A 21,478-nucleotide genomic window follows, 5' to 3' on the forward strand; every position below is an offset into this window, starting at 1 on the left:
TGTTGTGAAAATCAATTCATTTAATTTTATTGTCAATTAATTTTAGAATATCATACTTTTCAAAATTGAAGATATATCTTTCCATCTCACAACCATTCAAATTTCTTTCCAATTTCCTTTTTTAAACATTTATATCTTTTGCACACAATTAATATTTTTTCTCTCTTTCTTCCGTGTGCGTTTCTTTTCTTTTCACGGGCATGTGTCACGGCCCGAAAGAAAGCATATCTAAGAGGTTTCCCTAACACGAGCGCTCTCTCTACATACGAGTCTTGTGAGTCGAGTGTGAAAGGTTGCTTAGGGGTAAAACCTTAAAGGCCGCACGGGTAAATCGAAGAGTGATCGAGAGTTGATCGATTGGCCCGTGCCAAGTGGTATTAGAGCTGATTTGTGATCCAAGCACAAGTGCAATGACTGATCCACGGTCTGATGAGGCGTTGGCCCTGGGTGGTGACTGCGCTGATCATGGGCGGAACGCCGAGAAGGGGAAGAAAACCCGTGGTGGTTCGAAGGATCTGACGGGGGATCTTGCACAATGGATGGCGAAGCTAGAGTTGTTCGTTTCCGATGTCCAAGGATCGGTCGATGACCTGACCCAGACTGTGGACGGAGTTGACGCCGGAAGGGAGGAGTTGGTTGCAGAAGTGCAAGAGCTCAAGACCGGCATGGGAGAACTCCGCCACGAGTTGCTGGGGACCCTACAAGAGGAACTCACACAACGGTGCGAACCCTTGGAGGCTATGATGGCGGCCATGCGCACGAAGATAGCGGAGCTTACGGGTAAGCTCGCTGAAGCACAAGCTACACGCGTGAACGGAGTGATCACGGTGCAAGGTCCACGAGTGGACACGCCGAAGCCGAAGGAATTCCGGGACTCACAGGTGGCTAAGGACGTGGACAACTTTCTATGGTACATGGAGCGGTACTTCCAGGCCATAGGAATCAACGATGACTAAACACGGGTAGACACTGCATCTATGTACTTAGCGGATAGTGCTTTGTTGTGGTGGCGTCGTCGGTCGGATGATAGATGCGGGAATCCTATTGCGACTTAGGGTGGTTTCGTCGAGGAGTTCCAATGGAACGACTTTCCCGCTTATGCGGAGGAGGAAACTCGTGACGAGCTGAAGTGTCTCGAGTAGAAAGGTGGTGTATGCAACTACATCAAGCGGTTTTCGAAGTTGCTACTCCAAATCCCCTCGATGAATGAAGTTGAAAGGTACCACCAATTCATGAGTGGTCTTAAGCCATGGACCAAACAAGAGCTGAAGCGGTTCAATGTGGGAGACCTCACAACAGCCATGACCGTAGCTGAATCGCTCGTAGAATACAAGGCGTCGCCTTCCACATCCTGTTCGGACACTCGCCCAAGGGATAGAGCCACTGGTGGGGAAGATCGGGGTAGATTCAACAATCACCCGACCGAAGCTAGACCACCGAATAGTCCTCATCCTCACCGAGCTCATGCGAGGCCAAATGGAGGTGGGCAAAGGAAGGTATGCTCGTATAGCTGTTTCTTTTGCGACGGTCCACACATGGCGCGGGATTTTCTAAATAAGGCCAAGCTAGCTGCTCTTTGCAAAGAGGATGAGCCTAGGGAAGAGGCACGGTTGGGATCGCTGCAACTCCTTAGCACGATCAAGGCCAAGAAGGCGAAGGAGCCTAAAGGCTTGATGTTCGCGGACGTGAAGATCGGAGTGACCACAATAAGTGCACTCATGGACACGGGAGCATCTGACATCTTCATCTTGGAGGAAGCTGCGAAGAAACTTAACCTACGAGTTGAGAAGGGAGCTGGTTGGCTCAAGACCATAAACTCGAAGGAAATCCCTACGATCGGGGTTGCAAGGGATATGGAGCTACAACTCGGGTCATGGAAAGGCAAGGAAACTCTAGAGGTAATTCCACTTGAAGACTACGATATTGTCATTGGAATTAAATTCATAGATAGGATCCATGCTGTTGTAGTTCCCTTTGCGGAATGTATATGCGTATTGGACAAGAATAGTCAATGCGTGATTCCGGTCCATCGTGAGTTGGATCGTGATCAAAAGATGATCTCGGCCATACGACTCACCAAAGGAGCAAGGAAGGGTGAAGTGACCTTCTTGGCGGCCTTGAAGATCAAGGATGACAAGGGTGAAGGGAAGGAAGTCCCAACGGAAGCAACCCAAGTCCTCGACTCGTTCAAGGATGTCATGCCTTCGAAGCTGCCGAAGAAGCTGCCACCCAAGAGAGGTGGATCATCGGATCGAGCTAGTGCCTGATGCTCAACCGCTTGCCATGGCGCCTTACCGTATGGCGCCACCTGAATTGGAAGAGTTGAGGAGGCAACTCAAGGAGCTGCTCGACGTGAGCTACATATGGCCGTCAAAAGCCCCATTCGGTGCGCTGGTCCTATTCCAAAAAAAGCACGATGGGTCACTCAGGATGTGCATCGACTACCAGGCGTTGAATAAGCTGATTGTGAAGAACAACTACCCGATCCCGCTCATCGTGGATCTCTTCGATCAACTTGGTGGAGCCTAGTGGTTTACCAAGCTGGATCTTCGATCGGGCTACTACCAAGTTCGGATCATTGAAGGGGACGAGTCGAAGACAGCTTGCGTGATGCGGTATGGATCCTACGAGTTCCTGGTAATGCCGTTCGGCTTAACCAACGCTCTGGATACTTTCTGCACAATGATGAACAAGGTACTCCACCCTTTCCTAGATAGGTTTGTAGTGGTTTACCTAGATGATATTGTGAATTATAGCCGAATGTTGGAAGAACATGTTGAACATATAAGGCAGGTCTTCCAAACCTTGTGCGAGAACGAGCTGTACGTTAAGCGAAAGAAGTGTGCCTTCGCCCAAGAAGAAGTTCCGTTCTTGGGGCACATTGTCGGGGGTGGACGTGTTCGTATGGACAAGGCGAAGATTCAATCGATCGTCGAATGGAAGCCACCGACAAAGGTACCTGCGTTGAGGTCATTCCTGGGCTTTACCAACTACTACCGATGGTTTGTGCGGAGTTACTCGAGCATCATCGTGCCACTCATGGACCTACTAAAGAAGGAGAAAGCATGGGAGTGGACGGATCAATGCCAAAGAACCTTCAACCGATTGAAGACCGCCATGATCGAGGAGCCGGTGTTGACGTTGCCCGACCACACCAAACCTTACTAGGTAGAGACGGATGCATTGAATTATGCTATCGGTGGTGTTCTTATGTAGGATGGACATCCGGTGGCGTTCGAGTCTCAAAAGCTAAATGACACCGAGTGTCGATACACCGTCTAAGAGAAGGAGATGACTGCGGTGGTGCACTGCCTTTGGACGTGGAGACACTACATCCTGGGATCGAAGTTCGTCGTGAGGACGGACAATGTGGCCACGAGTTACTTCCAGACCCAAAAGAAATTGAGTCCAAAGCAAGCTCGATGGCAGGATTTTCTGGCAGAGTTCGACTACGCTTTGGAGTACAAGCTGGGGAAGGCCAACTCTGTGGCAGACGCATTGAGTCGAAAGATGAAGCTGATGAGCCACACTGTGAGTTGACCGAGCTGTCCTTGGGTCAACCGCATCAAGGAGGGGTTGACGCATGATCCAAGAGCTCAAGCCCTCATCGGGTATGCCAAGGAGGGTAAGACCCAACAGTTTTGGTGTGAGGATGAGCTCCTCTACACCAAGGGAAGGCGACTGTACATGCCCTTCTATGGGAAGCTGAGGAAGGACATCTTGCGCAAGTGCCACGAATCGAAGTGGGCGAGTCATCCAGGGATCCACCGCACGTTGGCCCTCGTCGAAGATCGTTACTACTGGCCTCAAATGCGGGACAATGTGGAGGCATATGTGAAGACTTGTCTGGTATGCCAACAAGACAAGCTGAAGCAACGGTCGTCACTGGGTTTGTTGGAGCCACTCCCCGTCCCAACTTGACCATGGGAAAGCATTTCCATAGATGACTTCATCATCAACTTGCCAAAGTCCGAAGGGTGTCGGACTCTAATGGTGGTGGTTGACCAGTTCTCAAAGTATGCAACCTTTGTGTCTGCGACAAAGGATTACTCGGCCGAGGAGGCGGCCAAGCTGTTCATGAAGCATGTGGTGAAGTATTGGGGAGTGCTACAAACGATCATGAGCGATCGGGATCCCCGCTTCATGGGACACTTCTGGTCCGAGGTGTTTAGACTACTGGGGTCGGAGCTGAGTATGTCGACAAGTTTGCATCCCCAAATCGACGGTCAGACGGAGCAGGTCAATGCTCTCTTGGAGATCTACCTCCGGCACTATATGAGCACGACGCAAGTGAATTGGGTGAAGTTGATCGACGTAGCCCAGTTCTCCTGCAACTTGTAACGAAGTGAGTTCACCGGCCAAAGTCTGTTCGAGGTTGCAACTGGGCAGCAACCAAACACCCCGACCACAATTGCTTTGGGTTACCAAAGGAGTAGTCCACCTGCGTACAAGTATGCCAAGAACATGCAAGAAGAGGCAGACTTGGCACGGGCGTGTCTACACAAAGCCTCAAAGCGCATGAAGAAATGGGTGGATAAGAAGTGACAGCATGTGGAGTTCCAAGTTGGAGACCAAGTGTTGGTCAAGCTGCACGTGGTTCTTCGATACAAGGACGTGCACAAGGGGTTGATCCGTCGCTACGAGGGGCCATTTCAAGTGCTACAACGGGTTGGAAATGTCGCATACAAGCTGGAGCTACCACCAAAGCTCAAGGTGCATTCGGTGTTCCACGTAAGTATGCTCAAACCTTTCCAAGTTGATGAGGAAGACCCGGATCAAGAGGAGTCACAACGAGCGCCGCTCGGGGCAAAGACCTCGTATGATCGAGAAGTCGAGAGCATCTTGGCGGATCAAGTCATACGGAAGAGGTATTGCGTAGCCAGGCATGAGTATTTGATCCGATGGAAGGGTCTTCGGGAGAGAAAAGCCAGTTGGGAGCCCGATGAGAGTCTTTGGCAATTCAAGAAAGAGATCGAAGATTTTCATGCCAAAGACGCGATGAGGGCGTCGCCTGATTAGGTGGGGGAGAATGTCACGACTCAAAAGAAAGCATGTCCAAAAGGTTTCCCTAACACGAGCGTGGCACATTAATGACCCTCGGCTTATGTCCCCGAGACGTAGAGTATTCTCCTAGGGGCGGGCGATACTGTATTTGTACGCATATGTTATAAATGCGAGTAGCTGGTAGTTAGCTATAAATGCCAGTAGTTGGTAGATGGGGAGGTGCAATCTCTACCGTTAAATCTAAGGGAGATTTACGGATACGGTTTGTCTTATACTTGTATATAAAGGGGTCTCCTCCCTCATTGTAATTCATTCACAAGCAATACAAAAACCAGAGCTTCTCTCTCTAAGAGTTTCTCTCTCTACATATAAGTCTTGTGAGTCGAGTGTCAAAGGCTGCTTAGGGGTAAAACCTTAAGGCCGCACGAGTAAATCGAGGAGTGATCGAGAGTTGATTGATCGGCCCGTGACACATGCATGTGGTTTTGATTGTTCACAAATATGACGATTTACGATATGTTTTCATCATGTCTAGAATGGGTGTCGTTGTAAAACCCTAAAGAAGAAAAAAGTCAATCGGCATTTGCCAGTTTGAAAACCTAAGGCATAGTATAACATTGCACCATAGAAATCCCCACCAGCTTCTCTATTATTTTGGGCATTCCCACATCCCACCGCACCACCACATGACCAGAGAAATGGAGAAGCGGTTTGCAAGCGCGACATCATTGGCTAACGTGGCCTGCACTTATTATTAACCAATTACAAATTGACACATGGCGTTAGAGAAATATATTAAAAATTCCCTAATCCACCTAGACTCTCTTCCTTCCAATTCCATCTGCACGAGCCCAACCTCCGCCCGTCCTTCAACCATCGCCACCAACAAAGTCGGAGTTCCTGGTGCCGCATCAATCCAGTTTGGCCGTCTCCTCCATCGGCTACCTCAATTCCATATCCGGCATCAAGGACTAGATTTGGTCATGAGAGAAGCCATGGGTAAAGCTATTATCTCTCCTTCCACCACTCAGTAGAGATTCCATGGATTGGAACCATTGGCCATGGCTCCAGATATGGAGTCTTGGCCGCAAGCCTATTGCTTTGCGTCTCCGAATATGCAACTCAAGCGCTAGGACGGTGCAGCGGGTGGATGTGGAGGTCAGTTGTCGCTCATGGCCATGGCTTTAAATCTGGAGTCTCGGCCATGAGCCCATTGCTCTGCATCTCCCATCTGCCACCAGGACGACGGAGAGGGTCGATGCGGAGGTCGTCATCACTCACGGCCATGGATGCGAAGCCCACTAGTCTGCGTCTCCTAATCTGCCGCTGAGACGCCAAGACAACATAGAGGGTGTGCATTCAGTTCTATGAACGAGCGCTCACAGCCGAGGCTTAGCCGCCTAGACGACAGAGAGGCTGGACACAAAGATTGGCTTGGGCATGATGATACCATCGCTCAACAGCTTTGATCTGGTTTGCTGCTCAATAGCTTTGAGCTCGAGTCTTGGCTCGTCCATGGTTGCCGGCAATGAACTCAATAGCTTTGCCGCAAACCGTGATGGCCATAATGGGGTAGTAGCTTAAGGGCAGTGGCTTGGGCGGTGGAGATAGCCAAGCTTAGGCAGAGCATAAGTTGAAGATGGAGGAGGAAAAGAGAAAATTAATAATTTTTTAAATTTTCACGTCAATATATATCTGCCAAGATTTAATTGCAATGTCAGCCGATGACAGAGAAACGCCACCCCCAATTAGTCTCACTTTTCATGCTAACAACTGAAACACAAATATTTAAAGAAAAAACCAGAAACTTTAGTACCAGCCAATGGAATGGATTAGCAAGTATAACTGCCTCCTGAACAAGTCTTGTTTTCACGGCGAGTTTTCTCTCTCGTTATGAAGAGCTTACATCTACCCTTTGGTAGTTTTTCTCTTTCGTAAAGCCCCTTAATTCCCACTTTGTAACCCTAAATTTCAGTAAATCCCTTTTTGAAACTTCAAAGTTTCCATCCTCTTGTTACGGAATCATGGATTTATTCCATCTATCAAGCCTAATTCTGTCCTCGTAGACTCCGCTCCAACCGTCCTATCTTGATATCCTGTTTCGATCGCAATTTCTTGTCCACAATTGCGGTTGCTGTTGTCTCAAGTGCCATCAATGCCAATCTATTCCAGTTTTGGCCATTTACCATTATGCTATCTCATCCACATTCTCGCTCAAATCTTCTCCATCAGCTACGAATTTCACCTCCCCTGAATTGGTTCTGTGTCGCCTATCTAGTGCATGAGGAACATACCCATTTGCTCGACCAGTCATCTTCCTACCCAAGGCACGTGCATAGATGGCATCCATGAATCCGGAAGGAGATGCACGCCTTGCCGCTCTTTGCTCTAGATTGGGTAAACTCTGGGCAGATCAAGAGGTTGAAGTATGGGAGGAAACTGTTCCTGCAAAGATGTTAGCATAATGTAATCTAACTTTGGTGGGTAAAATACTTTCTAACTCCTCAATTAATTTCCAAGCATTCCAGAATACCATGAAAAGAGTATGGAGAATCGACCAAGTAGAAATTTCTCAGCGCACAGAAGGTTTATATGTGTTTACATTCACCTCGGCAGGAGATAAACAGAGGGTGTTAGACAATAGTCCTTGGCTTTTTTCGAACCATCTTGTTATTGTAAAACCATGGCTACCAAACACTCCTTTACACTGTTATGACTTTACTACTTGTGCTTTTTGGGTGCAAGTTTTTGGACTACCTTTGGAACGTTGTACAGAGGAGATGATTAGTAAAGCGGTGAGGAATGTAGGTAAGGTGCTGCAAGTAAAATGTGGTAATAGAGAAGGCATTGCAATAAGAATAGCAAAGGCTCAAGTGGAAATTTGCCTAAAAGAACCGCTGAAACCTAGAAAGCTTATCCGACTAGATGGCAAAAACTTATGGCTGGATTTTTTATATGAACGGTTATCCCACTACTACTATTCCTATGGTGTTCTTGGCCATTATACAACGTACTATAAGACTATTCCCTTTGATGAGACTAACTTGGAAGGGAAAGATAAGTTCACTATGGTCAGTGGTTAAAAGCAGAAGTACGAGAGCACAACCCATATTGGCGAGCTTTTTATGAGTCAGATCCTACTCAAGATGGAATAGAAGAGGTCATACCTGAGACTCCTCAGAATTCCACTCTTTTATTACCTCTCATTCCTTATAAATCTAATCAGAAAAAAGCAACTATGGAAGTCAGTAAACATCTACTTGGTGATCATGCTCCCTTTACTGTTGTTGCAATGATGGAAGTCAGTAAAATTCAACCTAGTGATCACTCGACCTTTAATGATGCTCCTCGAGAAGATATAGCCCTCAAGTTGAAGGCTCCTATTCCAAACCCGCATGAAGTCAGCAAGGATCCTGAAGTCAGACCCTCCAAATCTAAGAAGCCGAAGAGCTCCAGCCTGCATATCAGAGCAAATCCTCTTAAGAAAGCAAAAAGGAATGTTCCTTTTGAAGTGCGATCTATGCTCACTGAAGAACTTGATGATTTCCATCTTACGGATAATCTGATCTATGAGGTTGAAAGGGTTCATAGTTGGGCTGTAGTGGCTTGCCCCAAAAAGCCACTAGGTGACAAATGAAACTAATTAACTGGAACTGTCAGGGTTTGGGCAATCCCTTGACAGTTCAAGCACCAAGGGCCCTAGTGGTCCATGAAAAGCTCGATGTAGTCTTTCTAATGGAAACCAAAAACCTAGATATAGTAATTCAGAAAATTTAGCGGAGGTTGAAATTCCCAAATTCTTTTATGGTGAGTCCAATGGGTTTGGCAGGGGGGATGGTAATTTTTTGGACTAATCAAGTATCATTAAGCATAGAGAGACATAATATGCACTTCATAGATATGATATGTACTATTGGCCCGCGTGGACACCCAATGAGAATTACCTGCCTCCATGCGCCAGTGGTCTACCAGCTACAACAGAATCTTTGGGCTAAACTGCGTCACCTTAGCTACACCAACAACCTGCCATGGATGTGCATTGGAGATTTTAATGAGATATTATTCCATTGGGAGAAAGTGGGCAAGAGAATGGTTGATCTCTACAAGCTGCAATCTTTTCGGAATTTTATAAATGAGTGTTCGTTAATGGATATTTGAGAGTAAAGGATGTGCTTTCACGTGGGTGAACAACAGACAAGGGGAGGATGTGGTTAAGGAAAGATTGGACAGGGTATTATGTACTATGGATTGGAGATTGTCTTACCCGACCGCCGAAGTCTTTGCATTACCAGCAATAGGTTCTGACCACAGCCTGTTGTTATTGAACACTGATACCAAACCACTGAGCAGGTGCAAAGTATTCACTTTTGAAGCTTTTTGGCTTGAACATCATAATTGCCAAAAGGTTGTGACTGACACTTGGGCCTATGAATAGCTACTGGCCTTTTCTTTAATTGGCAAGCTTCAGGTTACTTCTCGGGAACTTGACGGGTGGAGCGAGCAACTTTCTCCAATAGTCGTCGTTAAATCTATGTCCTACAGCAGCAAATCCAGTAGCGTATCAATCAAACAAAAGCTAACTATGATAAAGCAAAGGTGAATAGCCTCAAAGAAGAAATTCAACACTTTTGGCAATAGGAAGAGCAGTATTGGGCAATGAGGTCACGTATTAACTAGTTGAGATGGGGGGGGGGACAAGAATACCAAGTTTTTCCATGCGACGACTATACAAAAATGACAAAACAATCGTATAAGTATGCTTCATGATGAGGAACAAGGGTGGATCAGAGAATCTGAAAAGCTGAAAGACAAAACCATGGATTTCTTTCACACACTCTATCGTTCAGCAGGACAACGAGATTATCTTCCTATTCTAATGCAATGCCCCCAGCTAGTCACAAAACAGATGAATATAGCCCTAACAGCAGAGGTAACTTAAGAGGAAGTTAAGCAAGCTACATTTCAGCTAGGGGCAACTAAAGCCCCAGGACCGGATGGATTTAACGGATTGTTCTATCATACTTACTGGGAAGTTATACAAGAAGATATATTTACCTTTGTGCAAGAATTTTTCACTTCAGGTGTGATGCCCCCAGTTTTTAATAGAACTCTTATCACTCTGATCCCCAAGACACCGCATGCTAAAAGGTTAGATCAATACCGTCCCATCAGCCTATGCAATTTCATATATAAAAAAATTTCAAAGGTGCTAGCTAATCGTTTGAAACCTTACTTACCTGAGTTGATATCCAAGGAACAGAGTGCCTTTGTGATGGGTCGACAAATCCAAGATAACATCTTAGTAGTCCAAGAGGTACTGCATCAGATAAAAATCAGGTCAAGAAAGAAACATTTTCAGGCGATACTTAAGCTGGATATGAAGAAAGCATATGATCGGGTTGAGTGGGATTTTCTGGAGGCTTACCTGCGACAGCTGGGTTTTCATAATAATTGGGTTACATGGGTAATGCAATGCATAACTACTGTATCCTTAAGCGTCAAATTCAGCCATTACCCTATTTCCATCCTACAAGGGGACTGTGATAAGGAGACCCTCTTTCTCCTTAGATATTTATCCTTGTAGCAAATCTCCTATCTACCCTCATCAAGCAAGTCGTCGAAATGGGAAATTTGAAAGGCATAATCTTTAACAGGTGTTGTCCTACCCTCTCTCATTTATTCTTTGCTGATGATGCAATATTTTTCTTGGATGGCCGTCTCATTGAATGTCAAAATCTAGCGAATATCTTACAACAATACTGTCTAGCTACGGGCCAAGCTGTCAATCGAAACAAATCTGGTCTTTTCCTTAGTAAAGCATGCCCAAGAACTTTACAATAGAACCTAGCTAGAGAATTGAGAGTGCCCGTGCTTGAAAAAACTGGAAAATACTTAGGAATACTGTCGGATTGGGGGTATCAAAAAAGGATATGTTTGCTTGGATATTAGGGCGGGTTAGTGCAAAGGTGGTGGGCTGGAAAGAAAATCTCATATCTAAGGGGGGGAAGGAAGTACTGTTAAAATCTGTGGTTTAGGCTTTCCCACAGTACGCCATGTCAACTTTAAGATTCTAGTTTCTATATGCAAATCCATTAAATAGAAGATAGCTAAGTTTTGGTGGCAAAATCGAGTACTAGATCGGGAATCCATTGGAAGGGTTGGGACCTACTTAAAGAGTGCAAGGAAAATGAGGGGCTAGGTTTTCGAGATTTACTTGACTTTAATAAAGCAATCTTGGGTAAACAAGCATGGCGGCTGTTCCAAAACCCATCAACCCTGTGGAGCAAACTATTCAGAGGACTATATTTTCATTCAACTGACTTCTGGCATGCGACTAAAGGACACAAACCGTCTTGGGGATGGCAAAGCCTCATGTTGGGTCGCGATTCCATTTTACCTCAACTTAAATGGTCTATAGGTAATGGGCAGAATATTTTCATGAGAAAGGACAAATGGTTACCTAGAGGCATCCTTGGGGGACCTGTTAATCAAGGGGAACCAGAGATGGTGGCTGACTTTATAAATTCATAATAGTCTACTTGGAATCTTCCTCTTCTCAGGAGAAACTTTGATGATCAGACAGTTGAAGCTATTACTGATATACATCTAGGCCCAATGTCAACTACAGATCAAATTATTTGGATAGGCACAACCGTAGAATAATATACGGTGAAAAGCGGCTACCACTACCTTCGCCATCTGACCACCCCTAACAATCATAACTCTGCCTCTACATCCTATCATACACCACCCAGGTTATGGAGACAGGTCTGGAATGCAAAAACTTCCTCAAAAATTAAAATTTTCTTGTGGTCCCTTTGCCACAATGCCCTAGCTACAAGGGATAACCTATACCGACGACACATCCTTCCTAATCCACTCTGTTAGTTATGCCCAGCTCAAACCCTTGAAACCACATAACACCTTTTTCTCCTTTGCCCATGGACCCACAGTGTCTAGTCCCATCCCAAAGTGAATCTCGATATCTCAATGCACAATACAAATCGTATGGATGCTTGGCTAGCAGATGTTTTGGCAAATCAAACTACTGTACTTGATCTGGAGACAAGAGCATCCCTTCTTTGGCAAATATGGAAAGCTAGAAATCATGTAATTTTCAGGGACAAAAGCTTACCACCTGCCCAGCTTGTAGATCTATTGAAGAGGTAGAGAGCCACTGCTGTGCTTAGCAGAAGGCAACAGAGATAGAGACAGGGCCAGTGCAGGTTTGGACATCGCAGCAATGGACTCCTCCAGATCTAGGTAGCATAAAGATAAACATAGATGAGGCTTTCCCCGTAACAACAACCACAGGATCTATGGCGTGCGTTTGCAGAGTTCATGCTGGACAGTTGATTGATGGATTCTCTCGGATCGTATCTGCTCGATCTTCACTACAATCGGAAACTCAAGCCCTAAATACGACTCTCAAATACCTACTACAGCAAGGCATGGAAGAAACTCACCTACATATTGAATCAAAATGCTTAGTGCTCGTAGAACCTGTAAATGGTTGCCGATCCTCTCCATGGGAAAGTCGAACGCTGATTGTGGAGAGCGCCTCTTTGATCGCAAGGTTTTCTCATTTGACTATCAGATACTACAAACGTGAAGCTAACACAATTGCAGACTGGGCTGCCAAGGCCCATGGCCAAGACAATCTTGTTGCACATTGGGCCTCATCACTTCCTAGAATATTGCTGGAAAAACTATGTACTGAATCCCACTGGATGGGTTGTAATCTTTTCACGAAGTAAATGAAAAGCCACGTACCTTTAGACCCAAAAAAAAAAATGTAATGGATTAGCAATTTTTCATATGATTAGAATTTTTATCAAAAGTTGATAAAAAAAAAAAAGCATCATGAAAATATAATCCAAGAGTAGTCATGGAATAATTTATTATGTGCATATTCTCATTGTTCTTGGAGCTGCGGTACCTTTGCTCTCCGGCAGCAAGCTGAGTTTGTTGAGCTAGCAGGCCCCGCCACCTCCTCTATAATTCCCTCATCCCGCACTCACCTGTTGTGCCCATTAATATAATTTCATTTCCTTAATTAATCCTATATAATTTTCTTAGATGCTATTTATAATATTTTCCATGGTGGGTTGTGTTGCAACCTGAAGGTGGCATGACAAATGGTAATTCCATTCCCTGCATTGGTTATAGATTTTGGGTGAAACAAGAATTCAATTGTTCGAACTGCCTTATAGAAATTAACTTTTTAGCCACTTGAAAAAATGAAAAATATATTGATTAACTTTTGAAGTAAAAGTGCACGAGGGCTAAAAATTGATATTTCTTTTAAGTAGTTATGAATTGTTATTTATTATATAAGTTGCCAAAAGGAAAAGAAACGAAAGGAAAAAAAAATCTCATTGGTTGCGAATGACATTTCCTGGAAGACACAGGAGAATATATTATTGGGAGCCAATGGAGTAGCTTACTTTTTTAATGAGACTAAATACTTTATTTTCCAAATAAGCAAAAAAAGAAAAAGACGGACAAAAGATCTTTTTTATTTATTTATTAGAATTCAACGTCCACGCCCTACCTTTTTTTGGTTGTTTTGGTGTGGGGGGGAGGGGGATGGTGGGGAGATGAGAGCAGAAGACTTCGTCGTATCTGTGAACGCGAGTGAACATGGTCTTATCTTTTATTATAATTTAATGTCAATTTGGAAAGAAGTGAAGACGAATGGCAGAAGTCCAGCACAGGGGGACACTTAAGTGTCACTTTTTTTCTAGTGGGACACTTAAGTGTCACATTCGGCAACTCTTGCCGGAAATCTCTACATGCAATATTTTATTATTATTTTTTGCCTACGTGGCTCGCCGAGAGCCGAGTCGGCTCGGCTCCAGCGACATAAAAATTAAGAAAAATTTTTAAAAAAAAAGAAAATTTTAAAAATTTTAAAAATTTTAAAAAATTAAGAAAATTTTAAAAATTTTAAAAATTAAAAAAAGGGGGAGGTCGAACGGGCCGAGGGCTGCGAGCCCTCACCGTCGGTTGGCCGTGGGGCGGCGACCCGGCGACCCTCCCCCTCCGTCGCCGGCCCTTCCCGGCGACGGCGGGAGGCTGCGGCGCGGGCTCGACCCTCGCCCCCGTTTGACCTCCCACCCCCACCTTTTAAAAAATTTTAATTTTTCTTAATTTTTTTTTTTAAATTTTCTTAATTTTTAAAAATTAATTAATTTTTTTAATTTTTTGAATATTTTAAATTTAATTTAATTAATTTTTATATTATTATTTACACGTAAACTCAAAACGGCATCATTTTTGCGTTTTTTCTCCGCCACGCGTCCGTGCAAAACGACGCTGTTTTGGACCAAACTCGCCGGAAAATTGCCACGTCAGCCATTTGGCCGGAGTGGCACTTAAATGTCTCATTTTACTCCGACATTGGCACTTAAGTGTACCATTTTAAAGTTATGGCAAGAAGTGTCCGTCTCCTCCAAGTTATGGACCTCAGGGTGTCCTCACCTCGAAGACGAATGGACGACTTTATGTTTGATTGAGTCAATTTGGCTTTTAGCTTCTCGAAGGAGCACGGCATTATTATTGACGTTTGGACTATAAATTATCAAAACGATATCTACCTCATTCCGATTTTACTTTTCTTTACTCCCCATGGGCCCAAGGAAACTTTTCAAATGAATTGCAGTTTAAATTTCACGGGTCAGTCCCTAGCCCGCGTAAATAAGCTGATGAGTTTTATTAGTTTTTTATTGCTAATAATTTTGTTGAACATATGTTTGATTTTGTAGGTAAAAATTCAGGTGTCAATAGGTTTATTAGAGGAACATGAGATTATTATAAACGTTTGGATTAGATCATTGGTTCAATATTTTACCAAATACTGGATTTGGACACCTTCAAAAGGTTTTCTTTCCTTGTAGCCAATCATTCGATTAATAAAAAAAACACTGGCCTCCAATCACGACCATACGAAATTATGACGATAATAATAATAATCTATCTCAGTTTGGCAGGTCAAATTCATTAACAATTCAATTAGCAATAAACTTGATGTAAAATAATGTCTATCAAGACATCTAATTAATGTAGAAAAGATTCATGCGCAAATAGGTTAGATCTATGTGCACGCTTATATTGTTAAAACACCTAATATTACTCTTTCTTAAAGAAAGTCATGCAACCGGATGTTAGAAAATATACAAAGAAGATCCAATGGGGATTAAACTACCCAAAAAAAGTACCAAATCTTAGGCAATTCATTAGAATATTTGGAGAAGATCAAATGGGAATAAACCACCCATACAAAGTACCAAATCTTGGGCAACTCATTATTGTTCATTGTCAACTTCTGTTTCTGATTCTACTGGCGTCTTCTTCTTCCAACTCCAAAACGAGTTTCAAAGTCTTTGTGAGTTTTAGAGAAGAGAACGTTGGCAACAACTTTGTCACACATCTATACGCAGCTCTAGACCATGCTGGAATATACTACTTTGACGTTCAACGAAGGGAGAAAGATGAAGGGAATCTAATGATCACAGTTCCGAAGATGATCGAGGAATCAGACCTTGCAATCATCATTTTCTCCGAGGACAACGCCTATTCAAGGTTGTGTTTGGAAGAGGTGGTGAAAATCATGGAGTGTAAGAAGCAAAGAGACCTCAAGGTCTTTCCGGTGTTTTATAGAGTGGAATTAGGTAGAGTGAGTGGATTGAAAGGGAGTTATCGAACTGGTATCGAATATTTTCAAAAGAAGCTCAACAAGGATGTGAGGAAATTGATGAGATGGAAGGATGCTCTCCAGGAGGCGGGGAGCTTGTCTGGGTGGTACTTGGATGATGAGTAAGTTGTAATTTTGCCGCTATCTCTCTCTCTCTCTCTCTCTCTCTCTCTCTCTCTCTCTCTCTCTCTCTCTCACGTCACTTTAGGCCCCCTCCATCTCTCTGTGTCCATTGGCTTTGGGGGACGAATCGAGGCTCGTGACCCCAGATCTGGGGTCGTTACCCTCGAGCAATGGTCGCCTAAGGCTGGCTATGGTTGAGACGTTCCGCTGTCTTCCGTGACACATGGACAAAAATAGAGAGAAAGAGAGGCGCAACAACAGCTAGGGCTGATAATGGTAATAGGAACGCCACGGTGGTGGGGAGGGGGAGGGGGTCGTGAACGCAATAACGGCGATGGCGGGGTAGTGGCAATGGCCACAGTGGTGGGGAGGGGGTGAAGGGGGTGGTGAACACAATAACGGCGATAGCGGGGCAGTGGCAATGGCGGCGGAGAGAAGAGAAAGGGGCGGGGGAAACTTAGGTTGAGTTTAAGGGTAAAGTAACAAATTAAATTTAGATTAGGTATATATATCCACAAAACACAAAATTCTGAACGTGCGAATTGAGATACTTGTTAAAAGAGAAATTGCGCAAATTTCAAATAGGTTCAGTGTAGTCAATATCAAAGACAATACATAATATATAAACACCTGGTTTATTCTAATTTACATCTATATTCTATTCTCCTACATATATAGTTATAAATTATAATCGAAGCTGAAATAATATTCACTGTGAAGGGTGAACCAGTTTCTGTGAATTCGCTGTTTCTTTTTCTCTTGGATAATTGGCTACATTAGGTTGGTAGTTTGCCGGGCCTTAGTCGAAGGCAATAATAATTACGTATCGATTTTGCATTATCTTTCCTTTGTTCGTTCTTTTCTTCTTTTTGGGAGCACTTCATTTCTTCTTAGGCATGCTTAACAAATGTCCTCCTTAACATGTCTTAGTTTAATATAGTGTCTCGTGACAACTCTGCATTTATTTCCGCATTGGCACCATCACGGCCTATATGGAGCGGCAATGTGAAATTTTATCCTAAAATTTGTGCTCGTGTCCTTTTGCATGGAAATCTTCATGATCTATTATTCTTAGACCGAATTGTTGTTGCTCGCTTCATTTAATTTGACAGCTTGGGCACCTTATATTATCCATGTCTCTGTCATCTATCATGTTAGAATGTCGGAGGCCAAGATAATTGAAGACATCGTCAAAAAGATCTCTGAACTGAAAATGTACGATGTGTTTCTGAGCTTCAGAGGGAAGGATGTCCGTGAGTACTTTGTTAAGGGTCTGAACGAGGCCTTGGTGCAAAAGGGCATAAAGACTTTCATGGACAGCGAGAACTTACTGATGGGCCAAGATTTCCCATCGAAACTGAAGGAAGCCATTGAACAATCTCGCATGTACGTTGTCGTTTTCTTAGAAAACTACGCCGAATCTTGGTGGTGTCTGAAGGAGTTGGTGCAGATCCAAGGGGAGAAGAACAGAACAAAACAGCTGTTGCCGATATTTTATAAGGTGGCACCGCAGGAAGTAAGGGGACAGAATCCACGGGAAGTGAGTGGAAAGAAACAGAGTTACGAGAAAGCATTGACCAACCATGAGAGCGAGTTTGGGAAGCGCAAGGTTAAAAAATGGAAGGAGGCTCTCTCTAAAGCTGCCAATGTGAATGGAATACATTTGCATGATGGGTAAGATTTCGAACACATTCACCTTCTCATTTCAGAAATAATTTCTACTGTTGGGTAGAGGAAGTGTTGAGACTTGGGTAGCTAAATGCATGATGAAGGGTCCCAGCAATAGACCGAGCCAACCAACCCTATGAATCGATTTATGCCTTGTTTTTGTCGGGTATAAGTGAAGGGCCACTGTGTTGACGTATCGTTCTATTATGATTGCTGACATATGCTTCGAGTGGGAAAGAGAACTTGAAATTTGAAAGTTGAGTCGAGTCCAATGCATCCCATAAGAAGTTTTCCACATTCCATGCATTAAATATGTCGATCAAATCAAATGATCTGTATTCATCAGCATCAATATTTCCATTATCCAGCAATTGCAAAGTTATACAGTCAAGTCCTCAATATGAATTGAAGGGCATAGATCAAAACTTGGATTTCGTCGATTTGCTCAATAGGAGCATATGCTTTTCTCATTCTCCAATTTGGCGGCCAATATATATATTTTAGTAATTCAATAAATTTTATTGTTACATAAGCCAATATTAACTAGAAAAGACTCAACCTAATCAGAAACTCTCTTGGCCCGTGAATGTGCTCCTCTTACCGGATTATGATGTTTACTACATGCTAGTTGATGGCTATATTTTTTTTTTTTTTTTTTTGAACAGAGAAAGTTGATGGCTATATTTCACAATATTCATATTTTCTCGCTTTTTGTTTTGACAGGAACATGCATGGTTGCATCCCTAGGATTGTTAAAGAGATAGAGAAGATGATGCAAAGGATTGAATGACAGCTAGGATGAAAAGGCTCAAAATGTCAGTTCCATAAGACAGAATATAATTTCATTACACTGGAGATTGTCGTACGATATTACTCCTAAATTTCACGAATAAAAATTGTTGCTTTTCCTCTTTCCTCTCTAGGGTTTCTACTCTTCACCTTATCTTCACGCAACTTTCTTCTTCAACCTCCATGGAGGGGAGGGTTTAAGCTAGCGTCCCCTCCCTTTTTTCCTTTCTCTTTGGCTGATTTTGTTCTCTCTTATATTTTTCTTGCTTTCCTCTCATTTTGCAGAGCTTTCCTTTTCTGATTTAGTCTAGATTTGGAAGCTCCTCTCTCCCATTTCAGGAAGGTTTCTATCGCTATCCAATCTAGATTTGGGGATTTTTGCATGTATGATTTCAGGACTTCACTTTCCTTAGGTTTCGTTGGTGTACAAGTCCAATTCAAAGGAAATTGGAGGAGCTTCATTTCGATCTCACATGTGTCATATCTATGCTTGACGATGGTGTTGGGGATGCTAAACCTATGTATGCACTGTCAAAAGATATAAATTAGATTTGATCGAGCAAAACTTACTATTTCATAATTCTGAAGTATGAAGTATTGGCAATAAATTGGATTAAGAGCGGTGACCGAGCTTTATTTTGATAAATTCTATAGAACAACTTGGAAAACCATAGCCATTCAACAAGCACTTTGGATTAATGCAATTTGCATCACAATTCATAAAGAAAGAGGGAAAAATAGTTCCTCAACCAATGTCAATACTAGTAAGCATGATGCGAAATCTGTATTTCATAGTGATTTTAATTTAAATCGAAGGAGCATACATTCAAAATTTTCTAGTAGAGATTAATAAAGGGAAAAATAAAAGGCATTGGAATCAAAATCATCCAATTTGCTTCCCCTAGTTCCTCAATAAGTCGTCACCAATCCAAACAAGCATGTTTCGCAAGCCAACACGCAAATAACAGTTGGTGCAAGTGGAACCCATGGTCTCGGCATAGTTAAGACCATCTTTCTTCTTTGTTAAATTGTTCAGCTTTCCTCTACATTTGCTTCTCTTGGAATATTTTCTTCCTCGGTATCTATTGTCTTCATTTGAGTCTCTTTCCTTGAGAATCCAATTATTTTCTATCGGCTGACAGTATTGTAGCACGACCTTAGAACATCCTCCTGTTGCTAGCATTTTAGACGAAATCAACACTTCTTTAAGCTTACTTTTTATGCTCTGAGGCAAACTTGGAAATGGCTCCAATCGTTTCACAGATGCTTCTCAACTTCAGACAAACTACCGCACAGGAGATATTCACGCCACACTTGATTGGATTCCAACAAAATCAGGCTACTCACATGCCAAATCACCTTTGGTCACATATTAAATATATGGACGTCACACCAAAGCATCGGCCACATATTAAATATATGGACGTCACACCAAAGCATTGGCCACGTATTAAATATATGTACCATTAGTTCTTTTAACTTTTTTATAGCCAATTGAGATCTTAAACAACCCAATTTTATTTTAACGATGCTAGAGTTAATAAAATTTGATATCTTGTGATATGTTAATGAGGTGACAGTTTTTTTTTTTTGACAAAATGAGGTGATGGTTGACGTGGCAGATTACGTGGGCATTTGATACAACGCCTAGTATACGCGAGCGAGGAATATAAAAAGAAAAGCATATCAGAATGGTTGAAGATCATGAAAGCTGTTGAAATTAATCGGCGTCTCAGCGGAAGCGGATCGTATATTTGCAATTATGTCGGGAGCTATAGAAATCGATCGAAATAAAACGAGGAACAATAAAAGGACAATGACGCCAGAAATTAACGTGGTTCGGTCCGAATGTTGGAACCTACGTCCACGGGGAGAGCCAGTAAATCAATCCACTATAAATCGGAGAATTACAGGATTACAATCACACTCATGCACTCAGGTGTTTCCCAGCCCTACTTTATACCCGATACCCACGGTGTTTAACAAAACAACTCACTCACTGGACTCGACTTCTGCACAAACCTCTCGGAGCTCAAGCCTCTCACTCTCTCTCGAGCTCTTTTCTCTCGCTCTTCTGCCGAGCTCTTTTTCTTTCGCTCTCTGTCTCGCATCTTCAGACGTCTTCTCCTTATATAGGGAGAACGGCAGAGGACAAGACAAATGAAATAAATGGCCTCATTAAATGCTCCAGCGCAGGCGCCCACAAGACGAGCCGCAACCGGCACCGAACGCCCACCATATTTTTCGGGCATGCATGCAAATCATGCATGTGCATGGGCGAGCATTTAATGAGGCGGCAGAGATGAGGGATGATAGTCAGAAACGTGTGCCATCGATCCGTGAAATGAGGTGGGCTGCAGTCTTCGAATTTCTTGTTTATGGAGAGAAGCAAGCGTATGACCATCATGCACTGACACACACGTAGAATAGCTTCTGCCATCTCTCTTTCTTTATTCTGCCATCCATCTTTCTTTATCAATAAAATAACAAGAGAAACCCACAACAGAGAAATCGTGAAAGAGGGACTTCGGCGCCTACAAGAGCTGACCAACTTTATTCTTCTACAAGCATGTCATGTGCATGCATTTAATGCAGAAGATTGTGGACTTCCTCTTTCGGCAGAAGACAATCTCTCTTCTCTGACTTTGCTTTGCATGCTTGAAGAATTTAAAACCCCATGCAGCTTTCTTTGGCTTCTTCATTCCACGCATACGCACGAAGAGATGGGATTAATTGCCGGAACAAAATAATTCGAAGACATCACAAAATCTCCCCTGAACTTTGTTATTTGGCCAAACTTATGCATATTAATCTAACGGGCTCAAACTTGAGACACAATATAACAAAAGCGATGGCTTTAAAGAAACTCGATTGATCTCTGGTGCATTGCGACTCTCCTTTGCTGCCGAGATACTCGAGCAAAGGCCGTGGCACAATTACAAAGGGATAATGCAGTGCCGCAGTGGAAATTATGATTGGTGAGGCAGAGAGCGAGGGTGATAGAGTCCCCTTGGACTGCTTTGTTCAGTCCCAAATTCCACGAGCGAAGAATGGAAGATCATTATCTGTGAAGATAAATAATGGCTTAGCCGTGGACTGAGCGTTAGAGCTTCGAAAGCCATTGACAACTACGTGAACAAGATCATCTCCTACCGCCAGTGCGTGTCCCTTCTCACTTTCGTCTGAAGAAACCCCACT

The 21,478-nt window shown here is 43.3% G+C and overlaps 1 protein-coding gene across 1 annotated transcript; it reads left to right on the forward strand.

The window, feature by feature from the left end:
• Positions 1-15,265: 15,265 nt before the first annotated feature.
• LOC104416736 (disease resistance protein RPV1) lies at positions 15,266-18,350 on the forward strand. Its single transcript, XM_039300030.1, has 3 exons — positions 15,266-15,822; positions 16,982-17,497; positions 18,215-18,350. Exons 1-3 carry the CDS (start codon positions 15,266-15,268, stop codon positions 18,279-18,281), a joined length of 1,140 nt encoding a protein of 379 aa, XP_039155964.1. The 3' UTR covers positions 18,282-18,350.
• The last annotated feature ends 3,128 nt before the right edge of the window (positions 18,351-21,478 follow it).

The sequence above is a fragment of the Eucalyptus grandis genome, chromosome 8 (genome assembly GCF_016545825.1).
Source record: "Eucalyptus grandis isolate ANBG69807.140 chromosome 8, ASM1654582v1, whole genome shotgun sequence".
Taxonomy (NCBI): Eukaryota; Viridiplantae; Streptophyta; class Magnoliopsida; order Myrtales; family Myrtaceae; genus Eucalyptus; species Eucalyptus grandis.